At 37.0% G+C, this 16,554-nt stretch overlaps 1 protein-coding gene across 1 annotated transcript in view; it reads left to right on the plus strand.

Moving 5' to 3' along the window:
- The window catches only part of CEP295 (centrosomal protein 295), a 42,958-nt gene that overhangs the window by 9,986 nt on the left and 16,418 nt on the right, over positions 1-16,554 (plus strand). The window contains exons 6-17 of the mRNA XM_079301127.1: positions 162-275; positions 1,170-1,310; positions 2,429-2,612; positions 4,410-4,601; positions 5,485-5,709; positions 6,965-7,095; positions 8,609-8,821; positions 9,884-9,975; positions 10,105-11,170; positions 12,166-12,337; positions 12,479-12,631; positions 14,032-14,253. Of these exons, the coding sequence (XP_079157253.1) occupies positions 162-275; positions 1,170-1,310; positions 2,429-2,612; positions 4,410-4,601; positions 5,485-5,709; positions 6,965-7,095; positions 8,609-8,821; positions 9,884-9,975; positions 10,105-11,170; positions 12,166-12,337; positions 12,479-12,631; positions 14,032-14,253 (2,905 nt within the window). The remainder of the gene's footprint in view (positions 1-161; positions 276-1,169; positions 1,311-2,428; positions 2,613-4,409; positions 4,602-5,484; positions 5,710-6,964; positions 7,096-8,608; positions 8,822-9,883; positions 9,976-10,104; positions 11,171-12,165; positions 12,338-12,478; positions 12,632-14,031; positions 14,254-16,554) is intronic.

Consider the following 16,554-nt stretch of genomic DNA (forward strand, 5'->3'; position numbering starts at 1 on the left):
ATTATTACGTGTCTTTAAGGTTTTAAGCAATATTTTCAGTACAGAATTTGGTGGGGTGGGTTTATCTTAATAATAGTTTAACTATACAGATCACTTCTGTTCAATTGCTTTGGTGGTGATACTGTTCTGTGATACAGTTGCAGTTGTGCTTTTCTTCCTAGAGTTTTGAAGTGAGAAAGATCATTGCCATGAAGTCCTGTGGTGCTGGCAACTTTTCTGTTACACGTTACCATATTGCTGAAGCTTTGGTGGACAGAGCAGTGGATGGTGAGCAGGTGATTAACTCCAAGTGTTTGTGCTACAGTCTTACATATATGTTTCTTTCCAATGCATTGGTTGTCTGAATATCAGCTGTTGGATTTTCTAGGAGCTGTTTAAGGATGTGAACTTGTATAAAGCAGTTGTTACACTACTTACTAGCGAGAACCTCAGATGGGCAGGCTTATAAAGCCTTATGAAGTGCTCTGTCACTTAGGGAATCACACCTGGCAGTCCCTTGTGAAGAAGCTTTTATTAGAAAGTGAGATAACAAAGCTGGTATAATGTTCAGACATCCAAACTGGAAGACTTGTGGCTTATACTGATTTGATAGCTTCAGTTGTCCTGCTTTTCTCTCTTCCCTTCTTTTTAGCAATGCACTCCCAGATTTGTCTTGTATTCACCTTGCTTGTTTGGAATGACTTTTTTTCCCCTAGGTGTATTTATATTTTTATGTTAGTAAGATTTTTCTTCTTTGAAAGTTGCAGATTGTTTCTGGTTTCCCAAATGATATTGAAGATATTTCAGGGATTTTTTTCCTGTTTTTAAAATAAAACCATGAGGATAGAAATACTCAATCTGTGATGTTGACCATATCATTCATTTTACCATGTATTTTAGGAAAAATAACCATTCTGATAACAAATAAGTTATATAAATTATTGTCCCTGGTACAGCTTGAAACTGGAACACTTTACCATCTAAACTTACAAAATATGTAACTATGAATTTTTTCCAAAGGTAAAAAATTATTTTGGTCCTACTTTCTACATAAATATTCAAGGATGTTCATATGGCATTGTGTGCCTTTTTTTTAAGTGCTTTTGCTGCAGAATTATTCATTATTTATGGTTACATATGCTTTAAACTATCAAAGAATTTTGTGGACTAAACTATTGATTGACTGCCAGCCAGATGCTCATTTAGCTGCTGAAGAAGAAGGGAGACGTTTGGAGGAACTACACAGGGAGGCAGAGAGGGAGAGAAGAAAGCAGCTTGAAAAGGCACATGTTAGAGGAAGTCATGCCTTGAAGAAGATCCAATTGGCCAAGGTAGGCAAAATAGTTATGCCTGTTTTTAATGTCAGAACAACCACTGTTAAGTAAGTTGCAGGCAGGTGATTAATAAAGGAATTACATTTACAGGAGGGAAATTGATAGACTAAGTAAAGTTTGCAGAATGTCTTTGAAAAACAAAAAGGGCAAAATCTGTTTGCTTGTTTTGGCTCTAGAAGGAGTGAGGATAAAAGAACATCCTCTTAATTTTTGTTATCTGAGTGTTTGACCAGCTATTAATCAATAGGTGATAGTGAAGCAAAGCTTTTTTAATAGGTAGTGAGTTCTGCTTTTCCACATTGACTTCAGTTGAAGTTGGTGATTCTGTACCTAAGGGGAAAAAATTATTGCTAAGAAGGTAATGAGTTTTTTTATTTTTTAAAAACTTTTTGAAGTTTTTATTTAAAGACTGACATTCTGTTAGCTTGCGACTCTGGAAATGTTGGAATAGTTTCCTTTAAGAAATAAAAATTGAACTACTGAGACAAGTCTTTGTAGTGAGATCTACACTCAAAAATTTTTTGTTGTCTGATAGCTTCACAAGTATTTGTGTTGGCTAGAAAAAGAAAGGCTTGCTTTTTATCAGCTGGGATATGATTGACCCTTAATGAGTAGCCAAACAAAAATGGGCATTTCTGGACATATTAATGGTGCTCCTGAAATTAATGGAAAAACAACCCCAACAAACTTTTTTTTTTTTTTTTAATAGCTCTCACATATACTCAGTGTGTCAGTGTGCCAAAGAGTTTTTAGTTTATATTTTACAAAGTAGCAACTGTTGAATTATGTACTAACAAAAGTCACTTGGCAAAAGGACTACTCATTTGCCTTATAAAACAGAAAGTTTGATTATCTTGAGGAAAGTTGGCCTACAGATGTAGAGTCTGATCCTTTATTCAGCATCACATCTTCTAGGTAGTATTGATGACTCCTGTGTCTAAAAGGCTGATACAGCCTTCTCCTGAGGAAGCACTTTCTCCCTAGAATAAGATTAACTTTGAACATTAAGCAAACATCATGGTAACCAAAAGGAAGCATTTTATATCAGTCTTGATTTGTGGCTGTCAGAATTTGAACACTGAAGGCTTTGTGTTATCCCATCTTTATCCTTGAAGGACAGGGAAAGGCTCCTGGAAGAACTGGAGCAAATGCATGCTCAGGATCGGATGCGCAGGAGACAGTTGGTCGCACAGATGCCACCTCAGCTTTCAGTGCCACCATACAAACACATGGAAATAAAAGAAGAATGGCAGAGAGAACTGGAGTGTGCATTTGAAGAAATGTACAGTGAACACAGGAGTAAGTTCTTTGTTGGTGGTTAAATCTGAATCTTTGCTGAATCTGGTACCCAGTAAGGGAGAGGCTGCTGCAGTGCCTCTTGCCAGGTTCAGCCAGTAGCGAGACCCTGTGTGTATTCATAGTTGGCACACACACAAACAGCCTTCCAGGGCACATCCATACAGCTGGCTGTGCAGGCCAACAGGGAAAACACAGCACTCACAGTAACTACAAACAGCATAAATGACCTCCTTCTGCTCTGGCTGATCAAGATTAAGGCCTTTTAGTGGGATATATGTCTGTAATATGGTATGGATCCCTCCAGCAGTTGTTCTTAGACACTAAGACACCAATCTATCCAGCAGTTGTTCCCCTGTATCCCAGATCTCTATCTGCTATGCTACAGATCTTCCTCAGGTCTTAGACACCCAGTCTACCTAGTGATTCATGCTGGATACTGGAGCCTTGGAGTTAGCCTCTCATACTCATGTATGCACTCAAATGCCCATGTGCTCAAATATGTGCTATGGACCACTTGGTAAATAGCTTTAGCCACTCACTCTTACCTGCCAGCTAGCCCTTGATCTTTAGTCTTCCCAGTTGATGGCTGCTGGGCATGGGAGCCCCAAGGTCTGCTGCTCCACTCCAGTTGTTGCTGCACAGATCCAGCTGGGCATGTGAGCATATGCACAAACATGCACATGTTATGGATTCCTGTGGGAACTGACCTGTGTACTCAGTCTACCCCATAACTGACCCTGGATCCTCTTGTAGGCATGGAGATACACACACATGTGCTGGCAGGTTTCTTAGGATCCCTTCCTCTCTTCTGTAGCTGGCTTGAATACTTGGATCTCCTGATCCCTCCACTAGACAACTTGTAGGTCCCCTGACCTCTGCAATACCCATCTCTGTCTTACAGTTCTTACCATTCTTGCTGGCTAGTCTGGCTTGTGATTTGCTAGCCACTGCATGCTGATACTCATACCTACTTAAGTGCACTCATGATGGCTTCTGCAGTAGGCAGTGCTGTAGACACAGGTGCACATGTGACTTCTGATCCCCATTCCAGTTGCTGGCCCTTGCATATCTATGCACACACATGCATATAAAATTCAGCATTCCTCACATAGGAAAACAGCTACAACTGGAATTTTGTGAGAAGGCAGAACAGACTGTCAGGCACAGGCATGGCCTGACTGTCTCGTTTTATCACAGTATTTTACATTTTTATCTCATTATTGTTCTGCCCCTGACTAACTTGATCCTTTTCCTACCTTGGGTTCCTCCCCTAAGTATATGTAACAAGCATAGAATTCCAAGATGTTCTTCCTCTGTGTCCTACATCCCTTGTAGGCAGTAACCCTCTCAGTCAGTGATCATAGGAGAATTCCTATGTGCAGTCCTGTATTCCTATAGTGCAGTCTTCTGGGATTTCACACCTGGACTGTGCAATTGCAGCCTTGTGAACAGGCAGGTCAGGGTGTGTCTTTCCCCTGATGAAGTTACTGGGATCATGTGTAATTTTGCTTGTGAGCTGCTGGTGTAAAACTGAGCCTTTCATCACATCAACTTGTATTTTGAAAATGTAGCATATTCTAGTAGAAACTGCTGTGGAGAGTCTGAATGAGTAGATGGCTATTGATCTAAACAATTTTGAATCTTGTATTTTGGTGGGAAAAAAGTTGGATAAATCTGTTGTGAAATAACCTATTAATATTTGGATTTCCTGGGGATTTGTGTGTAAATGTAGTCTTGCAATGTTGCTTGATTTGTATTCCAAATGGTCATTTTATTTCATTGGGCTCTTTTAATTAGACATGAAAGAAGACCTGATTTTGCAGTTTGAGCCCCACCCTTTGCCAGCCCCTTCTGACAGAGCTCAAGATAATGATCTTGATATCTCATTGGAGCATGAATCTGCTTGTGACACTCAACCAGAGCTTCCTTGTGATATTCAACAAGAGTCAGAGCGTGTGATAGAAGAGGAGGTCCCTGATGAACCAGAAGGTAAAACTTCTAAACTTCATATTTAACTTAAACCTTTTCATTTTATATTAGGAAAAATTAGTCTAGTATATCAAATAAATTTTAGTAATAAGTAAAATGCCTTAAGTAGTAAAACTTCTTAATGTGTGTAACATAATTCAGTATAATTTGGTTTATGTTTGGCATAGATGATAATATCCTAATGATGTTGAGTTTAAAAATGAAAATGTGACTTCTTTTTCTGATATGCTTCAGTTCATTAGTATGCTGGGAATAATTTTCAGTTGTAAGAACTACATGTTAGTAGCCATAATTATTCCTGTGTAACTAGTATAAATTATGGACTGATGCTGATGTGTGAACCTAAATATTTTCAATTTTGAGGTATTTCAAAGTTGAAGTTTTATGGTCTGCTTATTGTGCATCCTTTATGTTCAGGTTTGTGGTTGAGCTGCTGCATATTGTGAGTAGGCTGAAATGGATGCATGAGTGCCCTGTTTGCTTGTGGCATGTCCAGGGTCATGTGATGTGAGCCAGAAGTGTCTCAGTGAACTTTGCTGCTTGGTAAAGCACTCTCCATCCCTTGGGGGGCACAGTTTGGTGTTTGGTCTGTGGTGCTTTGTGTTGCCAGTGCTGATAGAAAGCAGAGGGTGGGTGTGGGGATAGCACTGCATATTTGTGCTACAGTTTGACTATAAAATATTGCATACAGCTTAATCCTTCTTTTATAGCTTGCAGAGGCAAATTACTGCTTCTCTCTTGCAGGTAAGAGAAAATTTTGTGAAGATTTTAAAAATACACCTAAGCTATTTGTCCAACTCTGTAAGCAATAAAAAAATTGAGGTTTTTTATGATATGAAGATATTCATTATGCAAAACTCTTAACTGTGTATATTCTTTATAGGGCATGAAGAAGGAAAAACTTACCAACCTCGATCAAAACTTGCCTTAAAGAAATTGTTGAACAAAATTAGAAGCCAAAAAGAGGAGTGGATATCAAAAAGTGGGAAAGAGCATGAAGGTGAATTTGAAGCTATTGAATCAGGCACAATTGCTAGTGAAAAGAGACCATTATGTGATTCAGAACTTAACAAGGAGCAGCAGAAAAATACAGTGTCTGAAGCCAAAGGTACACAATACATACTTGCATCAAAGTTTGTTGTGTAGGGGCAAAAAGACTTGCATGGGGGTGGCTGTGACAGGGACTGTGACAAAACTGCTTAATGAACTTTGTGTTAAATGTTTTGTCACATTGAATGAAAGAAAGTACAGTTTCCTATCTGTGCCCACTGTGGATCTGTTGAAACCACAAATAGGAGAGGTTTTTGCTCTTATGTCCAAATTGTCTATTAAGATCTTGAAGAAAACAGATGTCCAAAATGCCATTCTATCTTTGAAATCTCACTCAAGTTGTTGTCACACCTGGAGTTGCTGTACTTTAATAGGTGCTTGCTTCCAGAAATAGAATTCTCAGTGCAGAAGTCAGCATTGAAGTTCTGTACCTGTTGAACTGGAAAAGCTGCTTTCTGTGGAGATTCACAGCTATAAATGCCCAAGACAAGCATAAGCATAAGTGGAATTTTTTTTCTGCTTTTAGGCACCATTCTGAAAAACATTTTTTAAAAATTTGAATTTATAGTGATTAGACATTGCAATTTGTTTAACAGCCAAATCATCTTGGGGTTACTTCACATGTCTGTCCTTAGTGCTCTTCTGGTTAGGCTAATGCTGAACTTGTATGTGGAGTGGGATTTCTGAAGTCTTAAAGTGATTGAGTTCTGGCATGTGTTTTGGTTGTTTGGGTTTTTTGCTTTTGGGTTATTTACTTTCATAGGGTGCTTGTTTTTTTAAACAAGATAAAGTGATTTAGTTCTGTCACGTACGTGGCTATGCCAACATGCTCCAGGGGATTGGAGAGTGCAGCATGAATGAAACCTTGCCTTGGGGAAAATGTGCTGCTATTTGAAGCTAACAGTACAGGATTGAGTTTTGCTTCTTGGGCAATAGCCAAATGTTAGATCTTTTCCCAGTACTGCCAATTTTAGACCCTCTTTGTTCCAAGAGGTTAATGTGTGGCTTTTGATTCTTCAGAATGTTCCTGCTCTTGGGCTTCCAGGTAATATTAGAAGTAATTTTCAGTCCCATTGGAGCTGGAACATTACTATGTATTCAAGAAAGACACACAATAAAAGGCTATTAAAGACTTAAATAATATAAATAACTGATCTTCTAGCTTATGGAGACAGGCAGAGTAGTAGGACAAGATCTTTCCAAGAGCAGTTTATGCATTTTGTTGAGAGATTGGGAAACTGTAAAGCAAGATGTAGGAAAGATCCAAGGCTCATTCTAAATGCAATTACAGCTAAATAACATGTATATTTTAGACCCTATGAAAATGCTGGAAAATGCAGTTGCAGATGAAAAGTCAGTTCTAATCCATCCTCAAGACCAAGCAGCTAAAATCAGAATGGAAGAGGCAGCTAAAATTAGAATAGAAGAGGAGAGACAGAAGCGGGTAAGTGTGTTTGTATTTATTCTTATCTCAGTTGTGATGTAAAAAAAAAAAAAACGATTTATGGAAGATTTAAAAATGGTTCAGGTTATAAGCAGCTATAGACGCTCTTAACATTTAAACTTTTACTGTAACATTTTTTATACTTCTCAAAAATGATGGAGCTGTAGCTGGAATTTAGAATAGAGTGGAAACCCCCAGTTTCTGCAAATTTAACAAGTGCTGTAGGCAAGGGTAATCAGGGTTAAATGAAAATCCCAGTTGTACATTAATATTTTTTTTAATAAAAGGAGGGTATAGTCAGCAATACACAACTCTGTAAACTTTATTAGTCCTGTGTAATAATGTGTGAAGGTCTATGGAGTTGTGTTTAGAGTGACAGGAAAAGTATATAAACCTTGAGTAATTTTTTTTTTTTCAGTTGTCTAGGAAGGTCATGTAGGAAGCAAATGCAGAAAGTTTTTTGTGTCTCTGGGAATGCTGTATTTATTACATTTAGAAAATAATAACTTTGTGCATTATTTCATCGTATCTACTGTGTATTGTGTTTCACTGTATTTTAATTTTTGCTGTATCCCTAGAGACCTACCAGCTGTAGGTGGTGGTGGTTTACCAATTAAAAAAAAAAAAAAAATGAAATTTGGGTCTATGTGCAGCCTTCAATTGTAGAGTTTAAATTCAGAAATTAAGAAAACAAAAATTTTACAAAATACTAATGTTTTGAAAAAAATCAAAAAAGCAACAGATCCTTTATGAGAGTGTGGCTACTTTCTTTAAGCTTCATTTCCTCCCACCTTGCACCTGGCCAGGTGTACATAGTTCTGTGTTCACATTAACTGTTCTCAGGTCCAGCATTTTCTTGAGTTGCTTTTCCTGACATCCCTATTCAGACTGTCATTAAAGGCTGTTGTCCACTTCATCTTTTACCAGTACTTTGAAATTTTTCTTTGCTTCCATTCTCAAAGCACATATGCTGTTACTAAGTGTGGATCTAAGTGAATTGTAGCTGACAAGTATATGGAAAAAGAATAAAAATAAACAGACTACTTCAGAGGTTTATGGACTGCTCTCAGAATGGTTACACATTAGCTATTTCAGAAGCTTTTATAAAGCTTGAATTAATGTTTAGATGTGTTGAACTCTGATGAAAAACTGAGTGAAATGCAAAATAGATTTTTCAAGCAAGTTTAAGAAAAGGACTTTTGCAGTCTTTGGAAAATGATAACATATTTTGAATGGATTCTGATTTTATGCATTTTATTAATTTGAGAACAGATGATAATGCAATAGTAAATGGATTCAGGGATTGTTAGAAATATTGAGCCAGTAAAACAAAGTTATTCCTGTAAACTTTGGAACTACTTTTAAAGCCTTTGCAATTTGGAAATACCTGTCACAAGCAATAGAATTTCTTCTGTAATTTGGAACACAAGTTTGTATGCAATGGTGTGTGTGAGTAGTCTGGTTTCATTGTCATTCAGTTCTAGAGATTCTCCCTCATTTTTCTTTTTGATAGAATGAGGAAATAGAGAAACAGAAACAGGAGCAGCTAGCCTTGATTAAAAAAATTGAGGAAGAGAAAGCTCTTCTGGAGGCTGATTATCTGAAGATACAAATGCAAACCTGTTTGGAGCAGGCTAAGAAAAAAAAAGAAGAGGAAGAGCAAGGTCAGCTGGTGCAAAGCCACAGTCTCCCATCCACAGATCAGCAGAACCAAATGGAACATGAGGTAAAGAATTATAGAAAATCGTGTGTAAGTTTTTATTTACTATTATAATAAAAATAAAGAACACCATTTACCAGTTTTAAACTATGTCAATTAAGACAATTTTTATTTCTTAGGCTGGGAATTAGAAATTTGTGTGTATTAAAGCTTCCTTTCCTCATATGCTTCTATTTCACATTGTATCACTGGGCCCGAAGGAGTGGCATGAGTCTGTGTCGGGGAGATTTAAATTGGGTACTATGAAAAAAGATTTCTAACCAAGAGGCTGTTCCAGTTGGGCACTGGAACAGCTCCAAGAGAAGTGGTCACACCACTAAGCTTCTCTGAGTTGAAGGAGTGTTTGGACAATGCTGTCAGGTACCTGCTGTGACTCTTGGGAATAGTCTTGCACTGGGCCAGGAACTGGACTTGGACCTTGTGGGTCCCTTTCAGCTCTGATATTCTGTGATTTTATGACTGTGGCTTTTGCTGTTGTATTGTCTCTATAGTCCGAGGGGCAGCACTTCTGTTTATAAAAATCTGATTATAGTCACATAATGATTGTGCATGTAGACATAACCTTTTTCAAGAAGGAAAAAAGGAACCATTGTGGGACAAAAAAAGACACAAAAATCTGCTTCTGTCTTTGTTTAAATCTCCAACAGCTGCTTAAAGAAGAGGAAATTATGGAGGATGTTGAAGGAAAGTAATCTCTTTTGTATATAAAATCTTGCTTCATTTGCACAACCAGTACTCTTTTGAGAGCCTGATTGCCTTGGAAGTGCAGCTACATTGGCTCATTGCTCCTTGAGCTTGCAGGGTGTATTTACCTCTTTAGGCTGAGCTGCTGTAAGCACCATTGACTTTGATGGTGTGTGCAGAGAGAGGCTGTAGCTGTGGGCCATCTGTTCTAGAAACTCCTTTAGCTTCATTGCCTCAGGCTGAAATCTCACAGTCTTCAAACATGGTGGTACCCAGAGGCTTCTGTAAACTTGGGCAGAAGAACATACATCTTGAGGTGCTGCCATAATAGTTTTCTGTGAGTTAGTTCTATATGTGCAACTAAAATTATTTTATTTTGATTAGACTGGAAATGCATCAGAAACCACGAGTCCAAGAGCAGACAGTCATAGACAGATGATACATAATTTTCAACAACACCTTCTGCAGCAAAAGAGGTCAGTGTCTTTATGGAATGTAAAGTGTTTTTATGGAATGCCTGTTCAAAGTAATTTGAATTGCCTTGATTATTGAATTGATGTTTCTTTTTGCACTGCTCTGAAGATTCATGTTTTCGCTCTGTTCAGGTTGCGCAAACAAATCATTGAAGAAGCTAGAAGGAATCTACAGGAGTATCAGAATACACTGAAGCAAAAGTACTTGTCTACTTCTGAAATACCTCTGAGCACAAGGGAAACAAAATCCATTAATTTAGAGCCTGTCTCAGAGCCATTCCTACAGATGCAAGGACCACAGCCAACACAGTACCAGTCATCAGAACAAGTTCATGCCCAAGAATATGCACGGTCATTACCTGTGTTTTCAGGAGCATTGGGTACATTGGAAAAACCATCTTCACAGAAGCAGGAAGAGCAAGTGCATCATATTTGTGCTGGGAAATCAGTAAAGTTTTCAGAAGCATCAGAATTGAAGCATGGAGGGTTTCACTTGTCCTGTGACAGTTTTTCACAGGAACAAGTGGGAATGTTTGAAACTGCCAATAATCACATCCAAGAACCATTCAAATCCCATTTACCATCAGGGTCGGTCAGGAAAGAAGTGACTGAAGTGAGAGCACAACCAGAAGCACACCAACAACACATTAGATATATGTTGCCTGCAGAAAGTTCTGAGTCTTCAGGAACAGTACACTCTAAAGAGATATCTCAGAAGATATCTAACTATCAAACCAAGACAGAAGCTGGAGAACAGTATCCATTTATGACATCCCTTATGCCAGCAACAAAGAGATCAGCCTCAGCTGATCCTTTAGCCTATCAGCAGGGATCTGTAGAGAGAAGCAGCAAAACAAGCCCTGATCAACTCCTCAATCTCTCTGAACCCATGGTTCTAGCACACGAGGAATCTAAATCCCAGGGTGCTGAGGAATTCTCCGTATCAAAAGCAGGAGATGTGTCTTTGTTGAATCACTCTGGTATACTGAATTTAAGGGACAGAGTGTTGGCCTCATCAGAAAGCATCCAAGCTCAGCAAAAGTATTTGAAAGAATTGCAAGAGCAGCTAGATGCACAAAGAGAAGCTCTTCTTTCTAAACAGAGAATACAAGAAAATCTACTTTTACAGAAACAAGATAAGTTGAAGGAGCAGATGCAGAGACAGCAAGAGGCTTTGAAAGAATTTCTAAACAAGAAGGTAAGCTTTATAAACACTTTACATGGCTAATCACCTAGTAGGTGATCAAACTTACAAGTCAATGCTACAGTGTACCCCATGGAGTGTTGATAGTTTAGGTGATTTACCATAATGAAAATTTTAATTGGGACTTGTGATTTGTAGTCAGTACTTTTCCTCTGTAAAGCTCCAAGAGCAGTTTTGTTAAGTCTAACAGAAATACTGTGAAGGTCTGTGTTTCATCTCTGAACATAATGCCTATTGAAATTGTTATGTTGCCTGAAATAACTGTAGGTAGAGTTGTCTTCAAATCTATAAATGCACCTCTATGTGTAAAACAGCTCCTGTATTAAAAATATTTAAATAATACCTGAAAGGATATCATAAGCATCTTGAGTAGTTCATTTTTAAAGCTTGTCTTTTTGTGTATTTTCCTCAGAAACCCACTAGGAAATTGGTTTGGCAGCTGCAATCTTGAGCTGTAATTTGCTTGTTTCTCAGTAACAGAAGAAAAATCCAAGCTTTATTTTTGAGCTTCTAAAGAGACTCCTTTTGCCTCTCCTATGGTATTTTGTTTGTTTTTTTTTTAACAGAAGCGGTCCTAGATGAATAACTGTTCCCTGTATTTCCTATCTTTTGATTTTTGCAGTCTTTAAGAAGCTAAAATTCTTGAATTTGGGAGCTGAAAAACTAAAACCAGACTTTTTGGGAATTGTTCCTATTAAAAATTATGAGTACTTTGATCTAATCTCACAAAGGCCTTGGAAATGTAACAAATTGTGTTTTAGCACACTAGGTTTGTAGAGCTGAGTAAAATACCTCCATGCCCAAATGTTTTTGTGAGCTAAGCAGATCTGCCTGATATCCTGCATAATTGAACTACTTTCTCCACGTGCTAAATATTAGCCTGCATGGAATACACACAAGAGAAAATGCTCTTTTGATAAATCATTATCTAAATCATTTTTATCATATTTTGATAAATGTTTATCTAAAACTGCTTTGTCCCTTCTAAGGTGAGACATATGTGCCCAAATGAAGAAATGACAGAGGCACAAAAGCCTGTTGAGATGAAGAGAACTGACTTCTTCCAAGTTTCAGAAAACTACCAGCAAGAGAATTGTGTCAGGAATAAATTTCATGGAAGTGAAACAATTCCACAGTGCATTGGTCCAGTTGAGCAAACTGGTAAGGCTGTTATTTTTCATTATAATTTTCCTTGTTTTACAGCTGAGATGGAGTTCCCTCCCATCTCTTCACATTAATTTGAGAGGAGTGTGTGTGTATGTATACATGTATTATTGCAACATACTAAACTTTGTTTTACAGAACAATCTGGGAAAGTTCTCTGTAGAGAACAGAAATGGAGATCTTCCAAACCACCAGTGACAAAAGTCAAGTTAGGGCTTGGTTTGCAGCAACATGAACTTAGTATGATACCAGAGGTAGACACACCGAAGAGTTGCAGCCTCTCTTGGGCAGGTAATGTATAAAATATATAATAAGTGCTGCTATGAGTAGTAGATTGGAGGAATATAATCTTTTCTGAAGAATCTTTGAGAATTTTAGAAAATAATAGCTGATACAGTTGCCTTTCTTTATGTATAACTTATATACTAGCAAAGGTGTAGTTCAGAAAAGTTTATTCTGTGATTGTCTAGAAAAATAGAATTTAAATAAGATTTCACCAGGAAAAGAGAATTCAGTTACTCAATGTCCTGAGATCTCTGTTGTTTTTTCATTTAGGCAGCATCTGTGTTAATAGGCAGTTGTATAGCAACTCTAAAGTGAAGTTGGTAGATTTTGTTTAAAGATTTACCTTTTGATCATACCAAGAAGGTGTCTGAGAAATCTCTCAAGTTAGGTGTTGGTACCAAGCTTCTACAGAAACTTTTAGACCATCTTTTTAGGTTGTTTTTTTCTAGTTAAAAAACACTAGTTGCAAAAAAATTTGGAGAGCAATAAAAATGTTATAAATGTTTGTTACAGTCTGCAGGCAACGTTTTGCAGTTCTCTAAAAAGAACATTATTTAACAGGTACAACAAACTCATGTTTTCTAAAGGTAAATATTTAAATTTTTTCAGTGTCTCTTCACATCTAAAATGTAATGCATGTTTTAGAAAGTTTTTTATGTTGTGTTCTTAAAAAGGCTCAGCAGAACAATGTAATTATAGGTCTGTCAGGCTGGCATTCATTGCACAATAATAAAACAGCTGTTGTGGGACATCTTTCAATTAAAGAAAAGTAATTAATGCTTGTCAGCATCAGTTTATGCAGAACAATTCTTGTTGGACCAATTTGATATCTTGATTAGATAGCAAGTTCTGTTGGAGAAGGTTTTAATGGAAGAACATATTTATGTTCCTGAAAGCACTTGACTTAGTAACTTACACTTAACTGTATAATACTATTGTGATCCACATGTGATTTATTCTGATATTATCAAACCACTGGTCATGTTAGTTAGTAAAAACTTGAGATTTTTTATTGGATTGGATGGCCAAAAAGGGCTGTTTTGTGAGCTGGCTGGTAGAGAAGGAAATCTTTAAACCAAAGCAGAGATGTTGTATTACCTCTGGAACTGGAGAAGTTACTGCAACTTTTCTTGGATTTGCTGTATGAAAAAATCAGTGATTTTTTTTTTTTTTATGAAATACTCTGGTGGAGTTAGGAATTAGTTTTTGAGAAGTCTGTGGTCTGTATAATTTTTCAGCCTTTATAATGCATAGACTGAGGTGATATGGCTGAATTCATTAAAATGGAGACCATAGAGATTCAGCAGTTTATTTCTGTAGAATAGAATGTGCATCTTAATGTTCCTCATGAAGTGCAAAACACTTGCTTTTTGTACCTAAACTGATTACAAATGTTTTAAATTCAGATAAAACAGATGATGGTACTGGAGAAACTTTTCCACTTTCAACATCTGGGGAGTTTGTATGTGTGAAATGTCACAGTCATGCTCTTCATGAAGGCACCTTCCCTTTGGGCATAGCAAACTATGAAGGAGAAACTTCCAATGAAAGTCCAAAGCAAACTAACCCATCAGGGAGATTATTACAAGAATTGCTGATAATGTCTGCTGAAACTTCATATGATTCAGGTGAGGAAATCCTTTCCCTTCAAGAACACAATTCAGCCATTCAGCATTGCTGATTTTGCTGCTGCTTATTTGTAGACTGTGACCTGACTTTTTAAAGAACATGCAGTGCTATTTAATGCTATTAAATTTTGAGTGTGAAAAAGGGTGTTTCAATAAGCATTTATTTCAAAATTAGTGAGTTTTTATCTTTTGGGTTTTTGTGATCCATTACCATTCTGGTAATAAGTCCACACTGCAGTACACTTCACTGCTGGCCAACAATTTCTTGTCCAGGGCATGTACTTTTCATTGGTAACCTTTAGAATTGTAAAGGTTTGCAGGTGTTCCAGGTGGAAACCTGTTTTAGGTAGACCAGTGGCATTCATGAGTCAGTACCCAGTGATCCTTGTATTGATACAAAGGAAATCAGTGCTTAAAAAGATCTCTGAAGAGTTAATGTGTTGATATAGACATCCACTGAAAGATTAGTGCATATAAGAAATTTCTTAAATATATAGTTGAAACAAAAAATAGAAGGCTGAGGTCATCATCAGCTCAAAAAAACTTTGAAAGAATCTTGTCTTAGTTGTGCCAGACATGAAAATTGAGAATTGTAGAATATTTCAAATTTAAAGATCTTTAAAGATCATCAAGTCTAACTCTCTGCTTCTCCCAGAATTACTAAAAAGTAAACCATTGCCCAATTGCTCCTTGTACTCTGATGGCCTTAGTGCTATGATCACTTCCCCAGGGAATGTGTCTCAATGACTGACCACCCTCTCAATGAATGTCCAATCTGAGCTTGTCCTAATGCAGCTTCATTCCATTTCCTTGTGTCCTATTGCCTTGTTTAGTGTCAGGTAATTATTTGGTATCAGCAATTTTCTATTTAATTAGGAAGTTGTGGCTATCTGCTCACAGTTCATTAGCCTTGAGTCTAAGCTTGTGAGACTAACACAATGCTGGAATTGAGCCAGACACCTGGAATTTTCAAATGGCTGTGACAGCTCTCCAGCTAGGAAAAGTCTCTCTTGAATACTGTGCACAGTCAGTATTCAAGAGAGGTCCATTCTGCCTTGACCTTTTCTAGTAGTCATTATAGGCTTTTCACATGTTCCACTGAATATGTCAAAAGGAACAGCAGTGCAATATTATAAGGACTACTTTAGCTCTATTCTTGTCTTGAGGAGCTTTTATTGAACAAGAACACCTTTGAGGATAGGCCATGTTCATAGGTGGCAGAGTTAATCTGATTGCATAAAACTAAACAAGTTGTTTTGGTTTTCAAGAAAAAGGCTTTTGTTAGAAAGTTTTGTGAATGTTCAAAATAATTTTGTTACAGGGACATTGAAACCTACTAAACACATTATGGGTAACTTGAGTGGTTTTATAAAACAACAGAGATGGCTAGTTTGTAAAACATTCACTACTAAAGCAATTTAAAGCTGATTATAAGAATGCAGTATTGCATGGTCCAGTACAGTTTTCAGTGTCCTTCTAAAATGTTTTTGGAGCTGCAGTGGAGTTCTCAGAAACTTGTCAGCTTTCATGTGCCCTTTATTACAAGCAGTACAATTATGTAGTATACATCTCCTGGGTTTTGCTAGAAATTTCACCCTAAGCTTTAATTTTTCATTTAGTTTGCACTGAGACATCATTTCCAATTCAATCAGATTTACTTGGAATTTGAGTTATTTTGAATAAGTACATTTAAGCTCATTTTCCTTCAGCTGTTTCTTTGTTTCTCAGGATGCTCCTTTTGAAGTATATCAATCTTTGAACTTCAGTTATCATGAAAACATTTTGTCTTTTAACAATATTCGAAGAAAAGACTTGTATTTTTTTGAGTAAGCTGTAGAACCCTTGCTAGAGCAACTGTTACCAAATTAATATAAAATATATAGGTGTAGTGTCTTTTTACATTATAGACTACTGTATATGAACAATGCAATAGTTTATGTAAGAGGATTAGAAAACTTCATGTGAACATCTATATTAAAAGAAAAAAAACCCCAAAGCTTTCTGTGATTATGTGTTTAAGAGGATTGCTCTCTTGAGCAGATCAGCAACCAAAAGAGCCAGTAACAATCTTGATAACATGTAGGCTGTGAATCTCTCTCTGTTATTTTCAGTAACTAGTGTGGTATTTCAGCAAGAAAATCTACAGTCCCTTGCACTTTAAATACAAAGTTTCTGAAGGGAAAATTTAAGGTTCATTTTAGGTCGTTGCTTACGATTTTTTATTTAATTTGGTTTTTAAAGTTTTTTGCTACTTGATTCTTACCAAAACAAGTTCACATTTTTCTCATTTTTCAAGACATA

The sequence above is a fragment of the Erithacus rubecula genome (genome assembly GCF_903797595.1).
Source record: "Erithacus rubecula genome assembly, chromosome: 1".
Classification (NCBI taxonomy): Eukaryota; Metazoa; Chordata; class Aves; order Passeriformes; family Muscicapidae; genus Erithacus; species Erithacus rubecula.